Here is a 23,578-nt window from a genome sequence, read left to right as displayed (position 1 = left end):
TTTTCAGGATTCAAACTGTGCTTGTTTCTGGTCTGTTTCTCATGTGCTGCATTTATTTCAGTTCTTCTTCATTTTGATGAATTTTGCTGTTTCCTTCTTTTTTAAAAACAGTTTAGGTACTTTCTTGAGAATTTGAACTCACAAACGCACAGCTGAAAGCAGGTAACCCATAACCTGGAGAGGAGATGGTGTCTCAATAACTTAGAAGATCTTCATTTAGCCTGGAAAGAGAGTTTGTTGCTCTATTTAAAAAAAAAAAAAAAGCCTTTTATAAAGCTAGGACATCTTACTATTCATCACGGATCGAAGAAAATAAGAACAGCCCCAGGTTTCTTTTCAGCTCTGTAGCCAGGCTGACAAAGAATCAGAGCTCTGTTGAGCCGAGTATTCCTTTAACTTCAACAATGACTTCACGAATTTCTTCACAAATAAAATTTTAACCATTAGAGAAAAAAATTATTCACAACCATCTTACAGATGTATCTATGTGTACATCTACGTTCAGTACTGCTGTTATTTATTTAGACTCTTTCTCTCCAATTGATCTTTCAGAGTTAAATTCAGTAATTACTTCCTCCAAACCAGCAACATGTCTATTAGACCCCATTCCTACTAGACTGCTCAAAGAAGTCCTACTATTAATTAATGCTTCTTCTGTCATTATTAATTGGCTACGTACCACAGACTTTTAAGGTGGTAGTAATTTGACCATAACTTACTGTAAAAAGCTTGATCACTTGACCCAGATGTCTTAGCTAATTAGAGGCCAATATCCAACCTTTCCTTTGGCTCAGAAATTCTTGAAAGAGTTGTTGTAAAACAGCTAATTGATCATCTGCAGAGGAACGGTTTATTTGAAGAGTTTCAGTCAGGATTCAGAATTCATCACAGTACAGAAACAGCATTAGTGAAGGTTACAAATGATCTTCTTATGGCCTCTGACAGTGGACTCCTCTCTGTTCTTGTCCTGTTGGACCTCAGTGCAGCTTTTGATACTGTTGACCATAACATTTTATTACAGAGATTAGAGCATGACGTAGGCATTAAAGGTACTGTGTTACAGTGGTTTGAATCATATTTATCTAATAAACTCCAATTTGTTCATGTAAAGGGGGAGTCTTCTTCACACACTAAGGTTAATTATGGAGTTCCACAGGGTTCTGTGCTAGGACAAATTCTATTTATGCTATACATGCTTCCCTTAGGCCAGTGGTCTCAAAGTCAAGAATGCTGCTGCCCCCTTAAAAACCAGAAAATCCCATGGGCCCTCCCTCAGCTCTAGTCTGATTGGCTGTCCCTTGCAAACAGAGGACTTAAACAGCAAGTAGATGGGGTTTCTGTGCCCACATCAAGAGCTGTATGCCTGAGATGACCATATAGATCATACAGATCCAAGAGCAGAAAAAACAGTTGGAAACAGAGCATTTGGAACAGTCTGAAGCCTGAGATTTTAGCTCACACGGATTATGTAAATGTAAACGCATTATTCAGTTGTAACACAATATTTATATGACAGAAAAAGAGGAAAATAATAGAGGAATCTGGAAGCTTTTTTTGTAGCTACTACAGTTATAGGAATGTAATTATATAGATTTTTCCACATATTCCCAAATGTCAGTAATCCTCAGAAATGGTTAATTCCCCTAAAATGTATGCACTCATTGCAGATTGTATATCTGAAAGTATGGAACAAAATCATGTAAAAACACAACAACAAATCAAGTGAGCACAAAAGCATTTTTCACATTCTGAATAGGATTTGCTGTTCACAGTTCTCACCCTGTGCCTTCCATGCAATAATGAGCACATTATGATCCAAACTGGTCGGGAGTGAGAAAGGCTACTTTGTAAGTAATTCCACTGAGTGGGAGGGTCACGCAGGCCAGTCTTGTATATATCGCTGTAAAAGTCATGCTTCTTTCACCCAAAGTCAGCATCACGGATATTTTTGTTTCACTGCACTTTTGAAGTCACCAGTTATTCCTCGTGGGGCTGAATGCAAGGTAAAGAAATTGTGTGTCTGCTGCATAAAAATATCAAGTCAGATTCAAATCCCTGACCTCGTCTTTAATCAGAATCTGTTTGTTTTAATGAGTGTTTCTTTAAATGCACAGTAGGCAGCGAAAAACAACATGACTAATATTAACTCCTAAACTGTGGTGATAATGAGACTTCTGGCTAAACATACCATGTTTAGTGCAGGTCTTTTTTAGTTAAGCATTACCCCGTGGGCCTTGATATGCTATCTCAGCGAGTAAGATCTGCAGATACAAATGCTTAAGTTTAGTCAAAAGTACTTTGACCGTCCACACAGGCTTCCTCCCCACTCACCTCATGCCTGCAAAGGTAGATGCCATAAGGGATTAGGAGAGCTCAAATCCCCTGATTGGAGATGAGAAGGTAAATGCTGCCTCTCAAAGTGTGCTGCCTTCTGCCTGCATAAGTAATAAAAGCTGCTTTGTCCTCCCTGTCTCATGAACTCGCGGGGCCATTAGAGCGGCAGGCTCACACCTCCATGTAGAGATGGAGATACTGCTGCTGCACTGCAAGCAGGAAAACTCCAACATAGCTGTAGTGATAAGATCACAGGCTTGTTTTAAGCCTGCAATGCAGCCTGTAAGCAGCGCAGAAACATGAAGACCCTTTGAGAAGAAACAGTTATTGTTTGATTCACAGATCCCGGACATTAAGGATTAAAAAAGTGTTTCTTACTGTTCCTTTTGTTTAGAACATACTTTAAAAAAAAAAAGGTTTCTTTTGGCTGAAATGCAAACTTATAGTCAAAAATATGGTCACAGCCACAGCTCCAACTTAAATGAGTCACACACAAGAAAAGGTAGAAAATAAAAATCTGTACGAACATTTAAAAATAAGAAAATATACAAGTAATGCTGTCCTTGTTTAACTGCCTTTATATGAAGTTAAATATAAGAGAAAGCTACCATATATCTTTTTTTTGTTTCTCACTATGCCTTAAATGTGATTTTATGTGTTTTTTAACAGTGGTTAATCAAAAGCAGCACACAGTTAACCCAAAAGACTGTAATAAATCTGACATGAACTGCTGCATAAAGCTTTTTTTTTAATGACTTCTTCGGAAACATTCAAAGAAGTAATTGTGCGGTAAATGAAGGCTTAAAGTGCAATCCCAAAGCCGGGGCGTGGATTTCTGTTCTGTGGGTGGCATTAAAATCTCAGGTATCAGCATTATCATATCAGCAGAATGATAAAGCGGTATATCTATGAAGGACATATGTAATTTGGGGGAATGACACATCCGATTCGGTCTCTCTTCTAAGAACACCTGCGAGGTACAAAATTACACCGAAGAGGTGAGTGAATATGTTTTCCTTAGTCTCAGTTCTTTGAAATGTTAGTGGAGCATGTCAACTGTCATGTGAAGGCTATTAAGCTTTTAAAAAATGATTTTCTAAGACTTAATAATTTGCGATTGTTCTTTGGTGCCTCCGGTGTGAATATAGAAGTGTTCAGTTCTCTTTTTATGCAAAGAAAAATATTACTAGACTTTGAAAATAATGACTCAGAAATTTTCTGTGGGGCTAACCTGGCAATTATTCACTGATATGCCCTTACTTCCTGAAAAACACCCCTCACTGTTGCCCCCACTTACTCACTCATTCAGCCCCTCTTGTTCGCTCATCTTCCATCCTGATCCAAACCCACAGAAGTATGCCGTGTGATTTATTGAAGTCCTTTCTGGTGAGCCTGTCCCGGAGGAAGCCCCTCGAGCCCGAGGGGGAGCAGTCCACCTTTAATCGATGCCTAGGCACTCTGGATTTGGTAGCCCTCGGTGTGGGCAGCACCTTGGGGGCTGGTGTCTATGTCCTCTCTGGAGAGGTGGCCAGAGACAGTGCAGGACCCAGCATCATCATCTCGTTCTTCATCGCTGCCGTGGCCTCTGTGTTTGCTGGGCTATGCTATGCAGAGTTTGGTGCCCGGGTTCCAAAAACAGGCTCGGCATACCTTTACAGCTACGTGACAGTGGGAGAGCTCCTTGCTTTCGTCACTGGCTGGAATCTGCTACTCTCTTATGTCATAGGTAAGTTATTATGTATATTAGTCAATGACCTTTACATCCTTTTTATGATAATGTATTGATTTTCCTCTTCCCTGTATATGTAAAATGGATGCAGAAAATGTATAAGCTTAAGTTAATCTTTTCACCACACAATGATGCTCATAAATGATCAACTACCATCAAGACACTCTTTAACACTGCTCTCTAACCTTTTACCTGGTGTAGCAGCATATTCTTAACTGCTGCTTTTCCACTTCTCTGTTTCATAGCTATTGCCACAGTAATTTTAATAACCCCATAAACCAGGACTGTGGTCCAAAATACTGAGTTATAAAGTGGTTAAGAAGTCATTTTTTGTTTATGGCTGCAGGAAATTGTGATTATTTGATTAGTTTATTACATCTTTTACTATCTGCTCAGGGACATCCAGTGTTGCACTGGCATGGAGCGGGACATTTGATGACCTTATTGGGGGAGTCATATCAAAATACTTTGAAGAGAATGCAGCCATGGGCCTCCCTGGCTTAGCACCTTACCCAGATGTCTTTGCAGCAGCTCTCGTCCTGCTATTGTCAGGTAAAACAGCAAAACCAGTGGTAAATGGTGACTACAAAACAGTAAGGAATATATATATATATATATATATATATATATATATATATATATATATATATATATATATATATATATATATATATATATATATATATATATAAAGCAACCATGTTTTCCACGAAGGTCTGCTGGCATTTGGAGTAAAAGAGTCAACACAGATCAACAAGATCTTCACAGCAGTCAACATCCTGGTGCTGTTGTTTGTTACGATTTCTGGCTTCATCAAGGGAGACATCTCCAACTGGCAAATCAGCGAAGAGGCTGTGATAAATGCCACTACCATGTAAGCGAATAAACACACTCGAGTAAAGCCAGAGAGTCAAAAAGTGTGAAAAATCATGCCTTACATAATTACAGTATTATGGCTCTCCTGGTAATCTAACTGTAAATAACCACAAGGTAATGCTCTCTCCCCACTGTAGAAATGTGACTGACACTGCTAATGTAACAAGCATGTTTGGAGTGGGTGGATTTTTCCCTTATGGCTTTGGTGGGACCCTGGCTGGAGCTGCAACATGCTTCTATGCTTTTGTTGGATTTGACTGCATTGCTACAACAGGTAAGAAGGCAATTTGTCAGTGTGATAAAAGCTGCTCTCCGCTGCTCCCTTATTCACAAGGGGTTAAACCCACAGTGCCACAGTGGGTAGCTTTCCGTGTTTGATTTGGCAGCTTTTTTTTTTTTTTTATTCCTTTCTGGATGTAACCCCATAGGGATGTGTGTCTCCTCCCAGGATCAAACTAGGGATATTTCACTTGTTAGGTGCATGTGTAAAACATTACACCATGGAGCCACTATAATATAATTAGATTAATTAATAAAGCACACAGAAAATGTTATCTCAGTATCACTGAGTACGCCCATTGATTTAATAGAGCAGGTATTTTTTAAAGGTGCCACAACAATCCACTGTTTTAACCTCAGTCGCTCTTTTAGCTTAAATTTTCAAAACTTCTAATTTTCCAACATGGAATTTATTTTATTATTACAGGTTTCATCATGTTTGTATGACAATGCTATTTTCTTAATTGATTGTCAAACCACTGCAGGAGATTAGGAGTCACTGATTTCTTGGTGTCTTCTCTTGTAGGAGAGGAGGTGAAGAACCCCAAGAAGTCAGTCCCTATAAGCATTGTGGTCTCGTTGCTTATATGTTTCCTGGCCTACTTTGCTGTGTCTGCTGCTCTTACCCTCATGATGCCCTACTACCAGCTCAGTGAAAAGAGCCCACTGCCAGTGGCCTTTGACCACGTTGGCTGGGGTCCTGCCAAATACGTTGTGGCTGTTGGATCCCTGTGTGCCCTGTCAACTAGGTATGACAGTACAGGTAGTATATGTACGGATCATGTGATGTTTAAAACTCAGATTCCTACTCTGTATAAGTACAGCTTCTAAGAGCTGATAGGCCTGTAGACTTTCTGCCAGCAATATTTGATGCTGAATAATCAGTTTGGGCAACTTCTCAAGCATGAAAGAATTCCAAAAATTAATTTTTTACATGCCAGGGACCGAGCCAAAAGGCACAAGTACAAAAGTGAAAAAGTAGCTACTAAACAGTAGCCAACTCAGAAGGTTACTTAAACAAGAATAACATGTAATTTAGTTTGGAATAACTCACCTAAGTAACAGTTAACAGACAACATCATGGGCTTGGACACAAAAGTTTGGCAAATTAAAGAAATATTAGACACAACTGTTAACTAAATGTCTGCAAATCAGCTTTTTAAAAAAAAACCAAAACCAACAAACTGATGTGTAAAATAATGGCTCATTCAGATTATAAATTAAGCAGGAGCTGCACGGTCTCGGTTCATTTTGATGTTTGTCTTTCCAGCCTGCTGGGTTCCATGTTCCCAATGCCTCGAGTATTGTTTGCCATGGCGAGAGATGGTCTTCTTTTCCAACCTTTGACCAAAGTGACCGCCAAAGGCAGTCCAGCAATAGCTACCATATCATCGGGAGTTGTGGCAGGTACAGTTATACACTATATAGAGAAAAATACCATTAAAAAAAAACTTTTTTTGGTATGAAAAAAAAATGGGTTGGTATGGCTGTAAACTGTTTTGACAGTTTAGGAATATTTGCAGATGTTATATACTTAAAAATATAATAAAAATTGCTGCCCCAAGTGAAGGAGATAAGTATCTCGTGGTCCTGGTCACCAGTAAGAAGACATGGGAGCGGGAGATTGGCAGATGGATTAGTGATGTGGTGAAGGGAGAGCTGAGCATAAAAATGAAGCTCTTGTTTTATCAGTCAATCTACGTCCCTACCCTCACCTATGCTTTGAGTGGTTACCGAAAGAATGAGATCACGGATATAAGCGGTGGAAATGAGCTTCTTCCAAAGAGTGGCTGGCCTCTCCCTTACAGATAGGGTGAGGAAGGAGCCACTAGATGTGGTTTGGGCATGTCCTACCAGTAAGAGGCCCCCGGGACAGACCCAGAACACACTGGAGAGATTGGCAAGCAACGTAGCAGTGTGGAAAGTGTAGTGGTAACATTGCTGTCTTTGGAACAAGAAGTTGGGGGTTCGAATCCTGGGCGTGCATCCAGTAAGGGTCCCCATAGCAACTCTGCCATAAAGTGAAAAACCACATAAAGTTACAGAGTGGGGTTGTTGATGTGTCATATAAGTCACCAACGCTCTGCTGACTCAGTAAAAGCAAAGTTCTAAATCTCCTCTGGCATTAACATCAGCACAAAAACTGTGTGCCAGGAGCTTCGTGCCAGGCATGGGTTTCCATGGTTTCCTGTAGGTAGCCCAGTTCTTTTGCCCACAGCTGCTTATGAGGTTCTGTGGTACCTACAGATGTTGAAATGTATGCACTAGAAGTAACTTTACATTAAATTTTTTTTTCTATCTCTCTTTAGCCATCATGGCTCTACTATTTGACCTAGAAGCCTTGGTGGAAATGATGTCCATTGGTACTCTGTTTGCTTACACACTCGTGGCTGTATGCATCCTAATACTGAGGTACACTTATTTGTTTACACACTGGAGCTATATACTCAGTGTTATACAATCAACTTAATTTTTTCTTTTCATTGTAGGTACCAGGCGAGTTCATCTGAAGACACAGACCTCAAGATCCCAGAATCAAGGACAAAGTTTAGCTTCTTGAAGCCCCCATCAACACCCAACTCTTCCACTGCACGAACAGTCACAATCTTGACCATAGTTTCCAGTAAGGAAGGAAATAATACTGGGACAATTGTGGCTTTACTGATGTTTCTGTAGTACTTTTCTCAACCAGCAACAGGTTCATGACTGTCTCTCTTGACCGTAATTTTTCTCTAATCTCTATTCCCCCCAGTTGCATCTGTGATTGCACTGTGTATCACTCTGACCCAAGCAATAGAAGCTCTGACCAACATGGAAGCTTGGAGCATTGTGCTTGTCTGCATCTTTGCATTGATACTGGTGGTAAACATGTTGCTCATCTGGAGACATCCACAGAATCCCACGAAGGCATCATTTATGGTAAGAAGTCATTCAAGCGGTTTCTAGTTGGCATCAATTCGAAAAATCTCACATCTCGACATTTTCTCTTTCCTCAGGTACCTTTGCTCCCTGCTCTGCCTTTGCTGAGTACTTTCATCAATGTCTACCTAATGGTGCAGTTAGGGGGTGACACATGGATACGATATGCTATCTGGATGTTAATAGGTATGATGACCATATATTTTGTTTGAGAGCCTTAATCGAGCTGGTTGTTGAAATGTTGTGACCCCGACTCTTCTCTCTGCAGGGTTAGTTATCTACTTTATCTACGGAGTGCGTAACAGTGTTCAGAGGAAGCGACTCAGGACCGACCACACAGAGATTGAAACAGTCAGCAGCAAAACAGACAAGGATATCCTTAAAGAAGAGAAATTCTGAGCTCAGGTGGAGTGAGATGATGGACTGAGATGTTACAGTGAGCAACTGCTTTGAACTTACAACCACTGCTTGACATTTGCCAGGTGCTGCTGCTTTTCTGCAGTCTTCAGTCTCTGACGGCGCAAAGCAAACAGACAGATAACTTGTTAACTTTTACTCTACACGGACAGTTTATTGTATCTTAATGGAATTTGTTTTGCATCTAAATATTCCAAAATGAAACGCTCCCTAAAATATATTTGGACCTTGAAGATCTTCACTTATCACAAATTTTCACATTGTTATTAACTATATTTATCTGTGTATCTTGCTGTATTAGTGAGCCTCTTTGCTCTTCAAAAGAAAAAAGATTCTGTAGATAATTAGCATTTTATAATACTGAAACAACATCTTTACACTTTTCTTATCTGGTGCAAAATGTAAATATGTTTATTTCAGTTTTGTGTTATTTTCATAATATTTAATAAGTTTGTTTTTGTTTTTAACATGTAGAATTCAAATGAAGAAGTTATATTTTACAATATCGATACAGAAAATCTTTCGTGGGATTTCATCTTCTGCGTGTAAATGTGGAAACTGTTCATGATTGTTGATTAAATGACTGTTAAATGACTGTCGATGTAAGCGGTAATTAAAGTGAAATTGTAAAGTTTTAAAAGACAACAATCTGGAGTTGCTTTGTTGCAGGCTGTGTCGATAAAGAAGGTAATAATAAAGGACTACTATAGGTCACTTCCCCCTGTAGTCTTGGACAAAGAAGCAGAGATGGATCGCTATTTAGAGTTCACTGAGAACAAAAGGACCTTTCAAAGAAGCTTATCTGTCTCATGTACAAAATCACAGCTTAGCTAGTCACTCACACAGAAAGGTTTACATTGTTTCCACTGCATACAGCATGTTATAAATTTGATTAGCATGTATTTTAAGTAATGTGCCATTTCACAGGGATTACTTCTTAAATGCATTCACAAGAGGGCTTTAAAACTCTGCAGTAAACTTGAATTTTGTGATGATGTGTCTCTTTAAGCACCTAGAGGTCAGTGAACATTATAACTGCAAATCTTTCATGTCTAATTTGGGGTTTGGTTGTCATGTTACTTACGTTTATTTACCTGTGAAAACAATTTATGGAGGACACAAGGTTCATTAGACACCAAAAGCTCCTTTTCGAGGCAGTGTTTCTGTGGGTCAGGCTCATGCTGCTAGCACACTTTAAATCCAGCAGCTAAATAAACAGGCAGTGCGAGTCCAGATGGAGGGGCCTCATTCTCTGGACCCTCATTGGTTTGGACAACCTTGAAAGCCTCCATTGAGCCACACTGGAGGAATTTAGGGTACTAATGCCACTCTGAGGAAAAGGAATTTGTGGGATTCTGGTAAACAGCAGGCTGCTCACTTCGCAAGCTTTGCCCTCCTCCTCTCTTCTCCTCCGTCTTCTCTCCTTTTGGTTTCTGTTGTATGTTTCTCTGGGCTGAACTGCATGAACTAATAATCGACTTATCAGCCATGCCTTTGATGAACTTGTCTGAGTCAAAGTGGAGGTTGGTGCTCATTGCTCTCCTTATGTGTGCCGTAATCTTCGAGTTGGGTAAGTGACTTTAGTCCCTTGCCATCATATTTGTAGAATTGCCAAGCCAATTTTCTGTTGGTCTATTGCACAATGTGGCTTATTCTAGAAGCCAAAATGATACTTTTTTCACAGCAATCTTGTCTTTGTTTATAAAATATTCTGAAACATGTGCTCTGCACACTGTGTAACTTTTTGTCAAAAAGATGCCCAAGAGCAGAAGGCTGTTCCAGGAAGGACACCAAAACCAAGAAAACCAAAGCACGAGAAGTCAAAGGTCAAAGGTGCACCTGCAGTACAGACCTTCCTCACGCAGGTATTACATTTATTATACGTTAACTTTTTGATTTGGGAACGTTCATGACTGAAGTGCACGTCTGTGTTTGACTAATAAAGGTGCTAAACAAAGGTAAGTTTAAGAAGGTGGGTGAGACCATAAGTGTGCAGACAGGAGACACTCTGGAGCTGAGGTGCAGGGGAAAACCTGTGCAGTGGAGCGTCCCCAAGTACCTGGAAGAGGATGATGACGGGAGGCTCAGGTAAGTTACCCTGTCCACAAATCGTTATTCATAAAGTGTGATTTATTGTTATCAGTTAAAGAGTAAGTGTGTTCTGTGTAGAATTGTCCAATATGAGCGATATGGAGTTCTGACATTAGTCAACACCACTGGTGCAGACACAGGGGAGTACACATGTTATCCAATGTACTGTGAAGATACTGACTGCAGGAAGGAATACAGCAAAGCTGCTAAAGTCTTTGTCTTCTTTCCAGGTATGATGAATAAACTTTATTGATGCTTAGGCTTGCATTTCTCTGAACAGCAGGCTTGATAGGAATCTTTTTTATATCCTAGTAATTTTATCATCGATTTGCCATATCTCCTTTATGCGCCAACCAGATCCACATGAACTATTTGTTCCATCATCTGAATATTACGAGGTGATTGTGCTGAGAACTAACTGGCCTACAGTCCTGCCGTGTCTGGTGACGTCACCTGAGGCTAAAGTAACTCTGCATTTTGAATACCCACCTTCAGAGGTGGTGGTGGACGGGATGGAGATCTCCTTTAATGTCAAGAAGGGCTTCACGATCCATCGACCTCGGCCTTATCATGCCGGAGCCTTATACTGTGTTGCCAGTCTGGGAAACCTAAGGCAGAGCTCCACCAAGTACATGCTTGTCTATGTCAACTGTGAGTGCTGCCTACAACATGTCCACTCCCTCCTGGAGGTGTTCAGCCTATCCCAGCACGCATTATACAATGAGAATATGAAAATATCCCTTTATTACAGGATTACAACATTTTACTTACTGACACTTCACATTTGTCCTCAGATCCCAGGGCTCCTCCTGCTCCAGTGATCCAAGCGTCATCGAGCACAGTGGCTGTGGGGGAGAACCTGCGTGTCAGCTGCTCTGTGATGGGAGAACGAGACGTGGCCATAGAATTCACCTGGGAATACCCAGGACAACAGGTCAGACGCTCCTGGAAACAGGGCTGTTATACTTTAACACAAACTTAACTTATTTTTCTGTAGCTTTATTATTAATGCTTCACAAATGAGTTTAGGTTGTGAACTAAAAGACTAAGCGGAAAAAAATCTTGCTGTTGGCAAATACCTTCAGTCAATTTAGCTTGCGTTGCCTTTTTATCAAGTTCATTATTAGTCAAAAGGCATTCAATCTATGGACTGTCTGAACCTTATCCCCTTGGAAAAAACCTATAATAACTTGGGTCCTTACTGATGAGTCAGGAGGATATAAAGTGCAACTTGGCAGCTCATTGCAATGTTTACGCTCGTGCTGTGTGTGTGTGTGTGTGTGTGTGTGTGTGTGTGTGTGTGTGTGTGTGTGTGTGTGTGTGTGTGTGTGTGTGTGTTTATTCCTATGCTTGCTCCAGATTGAGAGGCCTCTGTACACACAAGAAAACATCAGTCCAGTCAGTGGAGGAACTGCTCAGCAGCAGTCTCAGTCCGTGCTCCTCGTGGATGAGGTTAGAGACGTGGACCAGGGAACATACACTTGCACCGCTCAGAACCTGCAAGGGGCCAAATCGGTGTCCACCACCATTAAAGTGATCCCTAGAGCCAAACCTAAGAAACCATGAGTTGGATGACATTGCTGAAAAAAAGGTGGTGGCTCTGACTCTTTGACTCTGTCAGAGAATGAAATGTTTTTTGTTTTGCTTTGGGGTTTTTTTTTTTGTTTTTTTGTTTTTTTTTTCAGAATATACAATCACAACAAAACATTATGTTCTCCAAATTGAATTGCAATAATAACAGAAATGTGTTCGTTTAGATAAATGTTTGTATATTAAACTATTTTTTCCACACACTCACAGTGCTGACAGTGTTTGTCTACTTATTTATGACTGTAAAAGATCCTTCAAAAGGTAAACACAAGCATAAAAAAAAAACAAAAGCTGTTGATAATGGGGTTTATTCAGTATATTATTATAGCAATGCACTCACCAGCTACTTTTGATACATCTGTTCAACTACTCATCAGGACAAATGTCTAAGCAGCCAATCACATGGCAGCATCTCAATGAGCTCACACATTTTGGCATGTAGACGTCGTCAAGTTGACCTGTTGAAGTTCAAACTAAGCATCACAATGAGGAAGAAAGGTGGTTTAAGTGACTTTGAACGTGGCATTGTTGTTGGTGTCAGCTGAGCTGCTTTGAGTATGTCAGAAACTGCTGATCTCTAGGATTTTCAGAGAATAATCGGAAAGGAGAATTATCCAGTTCTTAGGGATGAAATGCCTTGTTGATGTTGGAGGTCAGAGGAGAATGGCCACACAGCTTTGAGCTGATAGGAAGGGGACAGTAACTCAAATAACCACTTGTTACAAGCAACATATGCAGAAGAGCATCTGTGAACTCACATTGTACGAAACCTTGAAGCAGATGGGTTACAGCAGAAGAAGACCACACTGTCACTCTTGTCAGCTAAGAACAGGAAACTGAGTCTACAGTTTGCACATACCAAAACTGGACAACAGAAGACTGGAAAAGCATTGACTGGTCTGATGAGTCTTGATTTCTGGTGTAACATTTGGATGGTAGAGACAAAATGTAGTGTAAACATGAAAGCATGGAGCCAGCCTGCCTTGAATCAGTGGCTCAGGCTGCTGGTTGTGGTGTAATGGTGTGGAGGACTTTTTCTGGCCCGCTTTGGTCCCTCAGTACCAACTGAGCATTTTTTAAAAACTCCACAGCCTACCTGAGTGTGGTTGCTGACCATGTCCAACCCTTTATGACCACAGCGTACCCATCCTCTGATGGCCGCTTCCTGCAGGATAAGGGACCACGTCAGAAAGCTCAAACCATCTCAAACTGACTTCTTGAATATGAGTTCCCTGTACTCAAATGACCTCCATAGTCAACAGATCTCAATCAATAAAGTCGCATCATGCATGTGGAGCAACAATAGAGCACCTTTGGGATGTGGTGGAAAAGGAGATTCACATCGTGGGAGTGCAGCCAGCAAGTCTACAGCAACTGTGATGCTATAATGACATCATGGACCAAAATATCTGAGGAACCTTATTGAATCTAGGCCATGAGGAATTAAAGCAGTTCTGAAAGCAAAAGGGAGTCCAACATGGTATTAGAAAGGTGGAACTAGTGGCTGGTGAGTGCATCATAATCATTAATGTGTATATGCATGATAACTGTGAGATCACCCTGTCCATAGTGTACCCCACCTCTCGACCAGTGTAAGCTGGGAGCCTTCCCCCTGACCCCCTGAATTGATAAGAAGATGGATGGCTGGATGGATGGATGGATGGAGTACTTGTGAGACAATCCATAAAAAATTGGCCCACATTATGACTTCCTTTTCTACCTGTTTTGTTTCCATTGTCTCCAAAGTACACACTATGCACGGAGCACATGTACAATAAAGTTGTAGATAACAACTTTATTACTGTACAGCGCGGAGTCCCACAGACCAGTCAGCACCCCTGTGCTTCAGTGACACCACCTGAGAGGTTATTTTTCGGTTAAACATCAATCAGCTGATATTTGCAGAAAATTCCCTTATAAATTTACATTTAATAAAATTACTACAAACAACTGTCAAGCAATAAACCTGAGACCAGGGGGTCCGCCAGGGGAGGTCGCCCTATTTACCGGTCGGTAGTTTAGCTCTAGGATCAACTAAAAGATTTGTATTTATTTATTTACTTTTAATGTTTTTATTTATTATTATTATTATTATTATTATTATTATTATTATTATTATTATTATTATTATTTGCTGTTTCTGTTTTTCTTGCCGTGCATTTACTTGTCGGTAGATGGCGCTGCCTCTCCTCTCAGGTAAGTGTGTCAGTGTAGTTACCGGGGGATAGGACAGGCGCTTGTTTCCCTGCCTCTCGTGTTTTCTCTCATTCTGCTCTCTGCTGTTCAAACCTCTGCGAGGGAAAAGACACGGTCCCAGTCTGCACTCCGCTCTCTGTACGCCGGTCGATCGCTGTCCGTTCCGCACTAAAGTACTGGAAAATACCCCGGGGAGCCACGTAAAACCACGTTTTTTTCCTCCTTTTTTTCTATAACCACCGAGATACAAAACTGCAGCAGAGTACCTGAGCTGGTTCAAGAGATGTCCTGCATGCAGAATATGGTGAGCGCCAGTTTTTCCTAATCTCGCTGCGATTCGCTTCCACTGCTGCATGCAGCGCTGCAGCTGTAATTTGTGTCAGCTCATGGTGTGGTGTGGTCCACGACGATAAAATAAATAAATATATAAAAAAACTTAGTGCAGGCTAGACTTACACTTGATAAGCTTGCCTGTGCAGATTAAAGCCTTTAAACTGATACAGTGTCGCTCTCCCAAAGTTTTTAGCTCCTAAATCAGGGTTAATCCTTACGGTTCAGTGTTACCTGGGCGTTTGCAATGTTTTCACTCTGTCGGTGTGTATGTTAAAGAGAAGAGAGACCCATATATATATATATATATATATATATATAAACCGCTTGACACTTTGCATCTTTGGTGGTCTCCTGCGGTGTACTGAATAGTGTTTTGGCTGCACGGTTGTAAATGTTTGGGCTGAAGCTCGCACTCCGTGCTCTCTTTTTGATGCCCAGGAGTTTGGGAACAAAAGCTGCTTCTCTGTGAGTGTCTGTATTTGGGGGGGGGGGGGGGGGGGGGGGGGGGGGGGCTCCGGTCCAGTCTTGGGGACTGCGAGGCTGTCGTCGTGGAGACCAGAGGCCACAGGTGACCTCTGACCTGAGGAGTCATGGAGCGTTGCAGAAGGAGTCCTTTGACTGGTGGTTAAGGGTGTGTGCTGACGCAAGTGAAGGCTCACAATAGAGAGACAAGTGCAGGCTGTTGTTTGAGACTGTTTGGTAACCATTCCTGTAATTTAGGACTGGAGGTGATAGTGGAGTGATGCTGCTGTCTCTGTTGGTGTGAGAGTGCGCTCATCGCTGCATGGCAATTGCCGAGACAGCTTAAGTACTGTTTAGGGTTCAAGTCGCCGCATAAAAATATACATTTTCTCCCTCTGGTCCAGCTCAGATCATTGTCACATGAAGTGATGGAGAGATGAATCAGAACTTTAACCTCAGCAGGTGTCTATGAAAGCAGATTGCTTCAATGGTTTTGTTCAGAAACATGTTGCTGCCAATCAATAGATGTACAGAAAACTAATATTATAATAATTAATTGAAGATTTGGGGAATCTGTAGAGCAAATGTACCTATTACACATTCTCCCCTATGTGTCAGTATAAAAATAATGCCCTGGCTGTCACTCGGCATATTGATTAATGTTCTAGTAACCAGACATTTCCATGTGCTGTTGACCTATTAAAGAAAATAAGGGCTGATGCTAATTATTGCCATATTGTGCATTCTAGGATAGTCAGTGCATACTGTGAGGTTGTTTTTTGTGACACACAGGCATGGCCTGTCTCTTTGGTGCTCTTCTCTCAGCTGAATCAGCCTAACAGCTGATGCTAGACTTCGTTCAGCTGTTTGAGCTCAGGGCGATTGATGCCCCCCCCCTGTGAGTGTGAGTGTCTGTATGTCTTCCTTAAAACACAAGCAGCTGATGAAACACATTTTCTGCTGACCATTTGGTGAGTGTAGTAAAGATTAGAGGATCCAGATTCTTGTCCATCAATCAGTGGACTCTCCATCTCTGCACTCGTATATTTTTGTTTTAATGCAAGTACTGAAGGTGCAACTGAATGTTATATACTGTTTAATGTTTTTTATTATTTTGTAGTGCATAAGTGCATAGCAAGTCAGTCATGCATACTGTGCTCTAGCAGATGGTGTAGCGGGGAGAGCACAGTAGTAATGGCACAGTGTTCCTTGTATGACATTTCCCCTCAGGCCAGCCACCTAATCAAACACTAATCAGCTCTCCTTCCACTCACTGGTTTTGGTCTGCCTCAGCGTTCCTCAGATTTTCCTCTTCCTCCAGCCTCTGTTCTCCCTTCCCCTGAACTCAAGCTTATCCCGCTGCCCTATTCTCCCCACCTCCTTTGTCTGTGGTCATCTCTTTACAGGCACGGCCATGTCTGATTACTCTAAGGTGAAAGTGTCATGCTCTTTTACTTAACACTCCTCCCCTTCGCTCAGCCCGCTCCCCGTGGCTTGGCCTGATCTGCTCTCTGGGCCGTCTGTCGCTGCGATTAAAGCCTGGTCAGGTTAAGAAAATCACTGCAGGACCTGGCCAAGCGTGCAGCGCTGCCTGCCTTCATTCTGCCACAGTTTGAAATGAGGCTGTTTAGCTTTCAAAAACCTACCACGGTCAGAGCAGTTTCCATCAGTAAGTGTTTAAGTAACTGCCAGCAAACATTAGTGTGTCTTGCTGCAGGGCCAAGTTGGTCTCACTCACAAGTTAATGTCCAAGTGCCAATACAGAGAACACACCCTAGTTAATCATTGGCCCCAAGTGGCAGGTGTTTCCTTATAACTGGAGATTGATCTTTGGAAGTTCCTTCCACTTCCTCCTAACAGAATGGGACACTACCATACAACTTAGCAAATTAAACCTGCAGTGCAGTGGCTGTGTTATTTGGCTCGATTGATAAGACACCTTAAAGTTGCGCTAATCTATAACAGCAATGGATTGGTGGACTGTTTGTACAAATTTAGCAAGTAGTGCATCAACATAATGGAGCTTTGAAACTAAAACAATGCTGCACCACACTGTCACAAAAGCAGATATTAAAACAAGTAATACAGCTTTAAAGAATAATGCACACTTGCACGTGGTTAAAACAGTGATTTGGTGTTCCCAGTTGAGTGTGTAGCTGTTAAGTAATATCGCTGCACTCCTAAACTTGTCCAGCGCCGTCTGCCAGAAATATTCTGAAAGTCCCCAACTTTCACACTTTCACATAAGTACTGCAAAGTACAGTACATCACAGATTTATGATGTATAACAGTTTAAGTGTAAGTGTGAGTGAACATGGGTGGATTTGGCAACATCGGGAGCTGGCTCGATGGCCCACACACGCATTTCTGTCAGTCAAAATCATCCCCACTGCCAGGTTCACTTTTTGACATTTAATCCCTGTAAAAGTGTACTTTACCCATTTATTTTGTGGTATATAACTGACTGTGTGGTTAGTTGATCTCCCACCTGACTGTTTAACAATTGTCTCATCCTCACGGGACAGACTGGACCCTCTGACCTTCAGATGGAAAAGGTCTGAGAGTGTAGGAGGCTGGACCGACCCTTTTGTCTTTAAATGTCACCGACTCTGAAGGATGACGTGAATAGCTCTGCCGCTCACTCCCGCTTCGCCTCATCCTGGGACTACTGGCTTGTTTAACGAATGCAGCATTTACCCGTGAGTCAAATGCGATGTGTTTACCTCGTCTCAGCCTTATCGCTCGCTTGTGTTTTTATTGATCGGGCTTATCTCCCTGTGAGAAGCGCTCGCGCTCACCTCCCCTCTGTAGTTATCAGCAGCAGTTGTTACCTTCTGTGTGTGTGCGCTGGGATGAATTGCGTGTCTGTGTGTTGTGCTCAGCCCGTGTCTCTTATTTATTCTGAAGAGTTGTAGTGTTGCGGAACAAAAGGCCACGAGTCAAAGCGCTCCTCTGTGAGTGGGCATTGTTGTATTTCTATCTGCGTGTACAAGTAGCGGTCGTCGAGGCAGCTGTGGCTCTGTTCTCTCCTAGCATCATTTCAGTTTGCTGTCACATCCTGTGTTTTCAAATAAAATCAGCATGGTGGTTTTAAAGGTTACAGTAAGCTTACATGACCTCCTCCTGGCTCACTTAGGTCTCACGGGTGCAGTGGTTAAGTGGATCATTGGTAAAGACTTGGTGATGCTGTATTTCTCTTCTTTTCATGTGCCAGGTAATACAAAGGGTTATGACATAAATAAATATGAAGTATGGATGTAGCCACTGGTTAGTGAGGTCCAATTTTGATACTTTGATTTCAGCTTTCTTAATTTTTGGAACCAGAAGAGGACAAGAGGGTGAAGCACTAAAGCTGTAACCAGGGAAAATGTGCAGACAGCTATTGATATACACACACCAGCCACTTTATCAGATAGACCTGTTCAATTGCCCGTTAATGCAAATATCTGAGTAACCAATCACATGGTAGTACCTCAATCCACTCAGGCGTGTAAATATGGTCAAGATGACCTGCTGAAGTTTAAACCGAGCATCAGAATGGGGAAGAAATGTGATTTAAGTGACTTTGAACATGGTGTGTTTGTCTGAATATTGCAGAAACTGCTAACCTACCTAACCTACCACACAACAGTTTTTAAGGTTTACAGAGAATGGTTTGAAAAAGAGAGAATATCCAGTGAGCATCAGTTTTCTGGGAGAAAATGCCTTGTTGATGCCAGAGGTCAAAGGAGAATGGTCAGACTCCTTCGAGCTGGTAGGAAAGCAACAGTAACTCAAATAACATCTCATTACAACCAACGCCTGCAGAAGAGCATCTCTGAACACACAACACATCAAACCTTGAAGCAGATGGGCTACAGCAGCAGAAGACCACACTGAGTGTCACTCCTCAATCAGGAAGATGTTGTCTGATCTGATGACTCTTGATTTCTGCTGCAACATTTGGATAGTAGGATCAAAACTGAGTGTTGTTGCTGACTGTGTGGATCCCCTCATAACCACAGTCCAGCCATCTTCTGATGGGTGCATCCAATAGGATGACGAGCAGTGTCACAAAGCTCAGATCATCTCTAACTGGCTTCTTGAACATGACGGTGAGTTCGCTGTACTCAAATGGCCTCCACAGTCACCAGATCTCAATCCGGTAAAGTCACATCATGCATGTGCAGCAACAAATCAGCAACAACTGCGTGACACTATCAAAAGTCTCCACCAACATCTCTGAGGAATGTTTCCAGCATCTTGTTGGATCTCTCTTGTTCAATCACTCAATCACAGACACCAGCTAACCAGCCAGCCTCAAATGGCCACTTGACAAGCTGCACTTTTGCCTTGGCTTCATTTTTCATCCCTGGAGTTGCTGCATTCTTGAAACAGGGAAAATTATCTAATATAGCTCTGTGAAAAGGATCTATTTTGGTATAAATTAAAGAAATGAGACATTGTGTGCCAGTGTGTGAGCTTTACAGGAACTGGTCAGTATATTATGTGACCTTCAGACAGAGCCAGATTAATGGTTTCTTGTTTTTCCGCTAAGCTAAGTGAATGCTGTTTATGTCTGCCATACAGATCTAAGAGGGGCATCGGGGCTCTCATCTAACAGCCCAACACTTCTTACTCTTCATTTTTTTAAATGTGAAAATAAATTGTGTTAACTAATTGTGTAAGCGTCTGAATCCTTACAGACAGTAAGAGTTGCAAAATGTTATGTCCTGTTTTTCTAAAGGAGCTAACTCCTGTCTGGCAGACACAGTAAGCTCAGGTCTAACATGGGATAATGGTATTTCTCAAGAACCAGTCAGCCAGCATACCTCCCATAGCTCTTTCCTGCAATGATATAGAAGAGCTTAGGCAGAGGAAATGAGTCTTGCTTACATTGAGGTTGTCATCTAGTTGATTGGTCAGACAGGTACAATAACTATAAACAAGCCTTAACACATTCCTATCTTTTTTTTGTCTTCTCCATCTTTCTTTCTTTCTTTCTCTTTTTTTTTTGTTAAAACTTCTCCATCAGCCAGCTTGAAGTAACTATCTTTGAAATTTGACGCCTTGTGGGGCCCACACATAATGACGGGTACAGAAGCACCTGCTCTAGTTTTGGACTGGGCTGCCTGGCTTTGATGGGGTTATTCCCACTTTTCATTTTTTTTGCTGATTTTCTTAAGATTACACTCAGCAGGTCGAGGGGCACCATAAAACAACATACTCTAGTTCAGGAATGCCTTTAATGGTTTGCCAGTCTCAGCATCGTGCATCCCTGGCTGGCAAAGTGCTTTTATGAGCTGAGATTCTTGTGTGTCCACCCGTTGGTCCAGATACCCCTTTCGCTCCCCTCAGCTCCTTGGCCTACATCGCATTGCGAGTACAGAAGAAAGAAGTCGCTCTCTTCTGGTTACGGAGCAGAGAACAATGCCCTCTCTCTTCTTCCTTCTCATATCCAAGCATCTCCAGCTTGAATTGTGTCACTTGATATGATGTAGAACCCGTCCAGTAACTTAGCCTCAGGAAGGGAGACTTACACTCAGACTGTTGTCCAGACAGTCCACTCAGACACAGCCCCCACATGCCCTCATTTTTTTCCCATACATCTTCCTCTTATTTTGTTTTCATACCCTCATCCTTCTCTCTCTGTTTCTGCCATTTGCTTTTGAACTGAAGTCTAATCCCTCGTGATTGTCTTATTATCCTCAACAAAACAGATGCACTGCGCTGCCTTTGTCCAGTGAAGCTGGCACTTTAATTCAAGGTCTGGATTGAAGGCTTCAAAACAGCTGGGGCTTTTGTCTCTGGAACTGGAGGAACAAGTTCAACCACACTGGCCCCTGAGAGAGCGCAAGGTGCACAAAGAAATAAGCAGGACGGCAGGGTGTAGGGTAACTAGGAAAGCACAGAGCTCTCTTAGCTCAGTCTTGTTGATATGGGATCTAGTCGACTATTTAGAGCAGTGCAACGTCAGCCTCAGGTCAGTGGCTGAGGCAGTTTCCTCTTCATCCATGCACCTCCCACCTGCCATCACAGACTGGGAAACAAGTCATGTGACGTCATCATCAGTAGCTCGAGTGTGATAGAGAGCAATAGGGCGTACATGGGATCAGGAGCAGAGAAGTGAGGATTCAGGTGGACAGACACAGGTAAACAAATGGTTTTCTCTACATTTCGTACTGTTTAAAGACACTCTGCCAAAAGTTGACTTTGTCTCTCTGTTCTCTTGTGATTTGTGGGTTTGGATTTGTTTTGAAAAGTTCCTTTAATAACAGTGAAAGTACCTGAAGTCTGCTGTATGATACTGGGTTTCAGATCAAAGATCCATGTATTTACTAGCATGTTATACAAGGCCCAGATTTCTCCAGGGAGAGTTTGACAAAGTTGAATACCAGTAACCTTAAAATGCTCTCTGATGCACTGAGATTTAAGGCGGCATTGTCAAAGAGCAGATTAAGCTGCGGAGAGAAGAGGGAAGCGTCCTGATTTTTAATTACTTTGCCCACGAGGAATGCTTGTTTGCAGTGAAGCTGAATTGGAATTAGCTAACATTATAACTGAATCTTTTCTCCTGGGCGAATGACGTCACACCGAGCAGCAGAATCAGCCTTCACTTCCAGCTCGGAACTGACATGTTAATTAACAGTTAATTATTGAATGGCCCAGAATGAAGCCGCATGGTACTCAAATAATAATACACAGGGTTTTCTGCTCCAGTGAGTGGTGTAGCTAAAGTTCTTTAATAAAGCCAGGCTTTCTTTTTCTGTTATATCTAAATGATCTCTGGTCTGATGCTCTATTTGTGTCTCTGGAATTCCCCCTGAGGTCTATTCATGAACGCTGTACCCAAGCTGAGCAATTAGATTTAACTGACTCTGCTCTCCAGTCAGTTAAATTGAATCTAATTGTTTTTGAGATTTTTTTTTCTTCTTCTTCTTTTTGCAGTGCAGCCACAGTCAAAACAAAACAACCTCACCAGGTGATATTTACCTCACGCTCCACACGTCACTTTCATTTCTTGCTGCTTTGTTGTCACTGTAAACTCTCTACAGTAAACCTATTACCTAATTTGGCTGAATAAGGTGTTTTACTGCTTCTCAACACTGACAAACAACAAACACTCACTTTAGTTAGAGAGGAAACTCCAACAGGAGGGGAAAAAAAAGTGCTGATCTTCTGACTGGGTATCAACCTTCGTCAGCATCTGTGTTTACTGCCCGACATCCACTCTGCTCAGTTCTTCCTCTGGTGTTCAGGTGCAGATGAGATCAGAATAATTTGCTGGGATGTGATCGGTAAAGCATTTTCACCTGGCCTGAAGTGGAAGGCAGTAACAATTTAATCACTTCACATGGGATGGCCCATTTGTGTGTGTGTATATGCTTCTGAATCCAAATCAATTTTTAGCTACAGTGCACCAATTTTCCTGTTTGTGTTTGTGCTGAGTTTGTGTGGTCAAACACCGAGGGCATCCCGATGGATGCGTGTGCATTCGCTGCAGCTAAGTGGAAGTGGTTCAGGTGTGGGTCGATGTGGGAACCACTCAATTTCCATGGATGTAATCACAGAACGCTGACTCCTACGTGAACCGCTCCAGGAAACAAAGAAGCCACAGTGAAGCTCTGCTCACCCCCTCCTTACTGTAAAGAATTTAATAAAAAAAGCCTTTATCAGCTCAGTTTAACATTATATTACCTGCAGCCTATGATTATGTGGCTGAATAATCGGTCATTGAGTTGTTGTTTTTGGTCTGCTGTTACCAGGTTCTCATGGGAGTAAAAGTACTGTTAATAATAGATTTTTAAAAAGTCCCACCCCCTCCAGCAGTGGGAATGGTCCACATCAGAGCTATACGTGTTAAGTGTTGCATGGCACATTAATAATTATCCAGTAAGAAATGTAAGGAATGTGAGTTTGTTTCCTCACACTGCTCTCAGTGAACTTCTGCTCTGCATTGGACGTAGCTCTGCTGATAGCAGCAGTTGGCAAACACTATAACAGGCTTTACTGGCTGCCAACAGAAACCGAACAGAACCTGAACTGGACTTTTGTACAAATATAATAAATAGCATGAAATCGTGCCGCTTACTTTCTCACAAATGCCAATGAAGGTAAGTAAGGAAATATTTTAGCATGCTGCTGTTTTTTATAGCTGTTGATCTCCTTTTTGAAATAAGGAAAATTCACTTTAGGAGCGTGCTCATTAAGGCACTTTTGGATTGTGGGGTTCCCTTTATAAAGTCATAGAGTCAAGTGCCTTGAGATTACTGTTGTTGTTAATTAGTTCAGTATAAATGAAACTGAACTGAACAGCTTCAATTCTTGGCTTTTAATTCTCTATTTTCGCAAACTCCACCGGTAGGCCGGAGC

At 41.8% G+C, this 23,578-nt stretch overlaps 3 protein-coding genes across 7 annotated transcripts in view; all 3 read left to right on the top strand.

Moving 5' to 3' along the window:
- Window positions 1-1,929: 1,929 nt before the first annotated feature.
- LOC115786593 (cationic amino acid transporter 2) lies at window positions 1,930-9,196 on the top strand. 3 transcript variants are annotated; one of them, XM_030738806.1, is made up of 12 exons: window positions 1,930-2,003; window positions 3,644-4,060; window positions 4,460-4,615; window positions 4,778-4,937; window positions 5,077-5,213; window positions 5,745-5,967; window positions 6,489-6,625; window positions 7,528-7,630; window positions 7,708-7,841; window positions 7,971-8,137; window positions 8,215-8,323; window positions 8,406-9,196. In XM_030738806.1, the coding sequence occupies exons 1-12, from the start codon at window positions 1,997-1,999 to the stop codon at window positions 8,534-8,536; spliced, it is 1,881 nt and encodes a 626-aa protein (XP_030594666.1). In that variant the 5' UTR covers window positions 1,930-1,996; the 3' UTR covers window positions 8,537-9,196. The 3 variants fall into 3 exon arrangements, with proteins under 3 accessions (XP_030594666.1, XP_030594668.1, XP_030594669.1); XM_030738808.1 differs by having other exon boundaries at window positions 1,935-2,003; window positions 3,687-4,060; XM_030738809.1 differs by having other exon boundaries at window positions 1,937-2,003; window positions 3,690-4,060.
- Window positions 9,197-9,901: 705 nt separating this feature from the next.
- LOC115787283 (platelet-derived growth factor receptor-like protein) lies at window positions 9,902-12,330 on the top strand. Its single transcript, XM_030739891.1, has 7 exons — window positions 9,902-10,124; window positions 10,310-10,419; window positions 10,500-10,642; window positions 10,724-10,875; window positions 11,003-11,296; window positions 11,440-11,579; window positions 12,005-12,330. The coding sequence occupies exons 1-7, from the start codon at window positions 9,995-9,997 to the stop codon at window positions 12,209-12,211; spliced, it is 1,176 nt and encodes a 391-aa protein (XP_030595751.1). The 5' UTR covers window positions 9,902-9,994; the 3' UTR covers window positions 12,212-12,330.
- Window positions 12,331-14,517: 2,187 nt separating this feature from the next.
- Window positions 14,518-23,578, top strand: part of n4bp3 (NEDD4 binding protein 3) — a 28,303-nt gene continuing 19,242 nt past the window's right edge. Inside the window, exon 1 of one of the 3 annotated variants that reach the window (XM_030738539.1) lies at window positions 14,518-14,735. The gene's annotated coding sequence lies outside the window, so the exon portion shown is untranslated. Of the gene's footprint in view, window positions 14,736-21,291; window positions 21,358-23,170; window positions 23,320-23,578 lie in introns of those variants that run through there. The other 2 variants (XM_030738541.1, XM_030738540.1) reach the window with 2 other exon arrangements.

Source organism: Archocentrus centrarchus, chromosome 10 (genome assembly GCF_007364275.1).
Source record: "Archocentrus centrarchus isolate MPI-CPG fArcCen1 chromosome 10, fArcCen1, whole genome shotgun sequence".
NCBI lineage: Eukaryota > Metazoa > Chordata > Actinopteri > Cichliformes > Cichlidae > Archocentrus > Archocentrus centrarchus.
This window is presented reverse-complemented; position numbering and strand designations above follow the sequence as displayed.

Excerpts from the sequence above, each read along its gene's own strand:
- LOC115786593 (XM_030738806.1), top strand. Across the intron at positions 4,938-5,076 it reads GTGATAAATGCCACTACCAT|AAATGTGACTGACACTGCTA; the intron begins GTAAGCGAATAA and ends TCCCCACTGTAG. Across the intron at positions 6,626-7,527 it reads ATCATCGGGAGTTGTGGCAG|CCATCATGGCTCTACTATTT; the intron begins GTACAGTTATAC and ends ATCTCTCTTTAG.
- LOC115787283 (XM_030739891.1), top strand. The coding sequence starts at position 9,995 with ATGTTTCTCTGGGCTGAACTGCATGAACTAATAATCGACTTATCAGCC. Across the intron at positions 10,876-11,002 it reads AGTCTTTGTCTTCTTTCCAG|ATCCACATGAACTATTTGTT; the intron begins GTATGATGAATA and ends TGCGCCAACCAG. Across the intron at positions 11,580-12,004 it reads GGGAATACCCAGGACAACAG|ATTGAGAGGCCTCTGTACAC; the intron begins GTCAGACGCTCC and ends TGCTTGCTCCAG.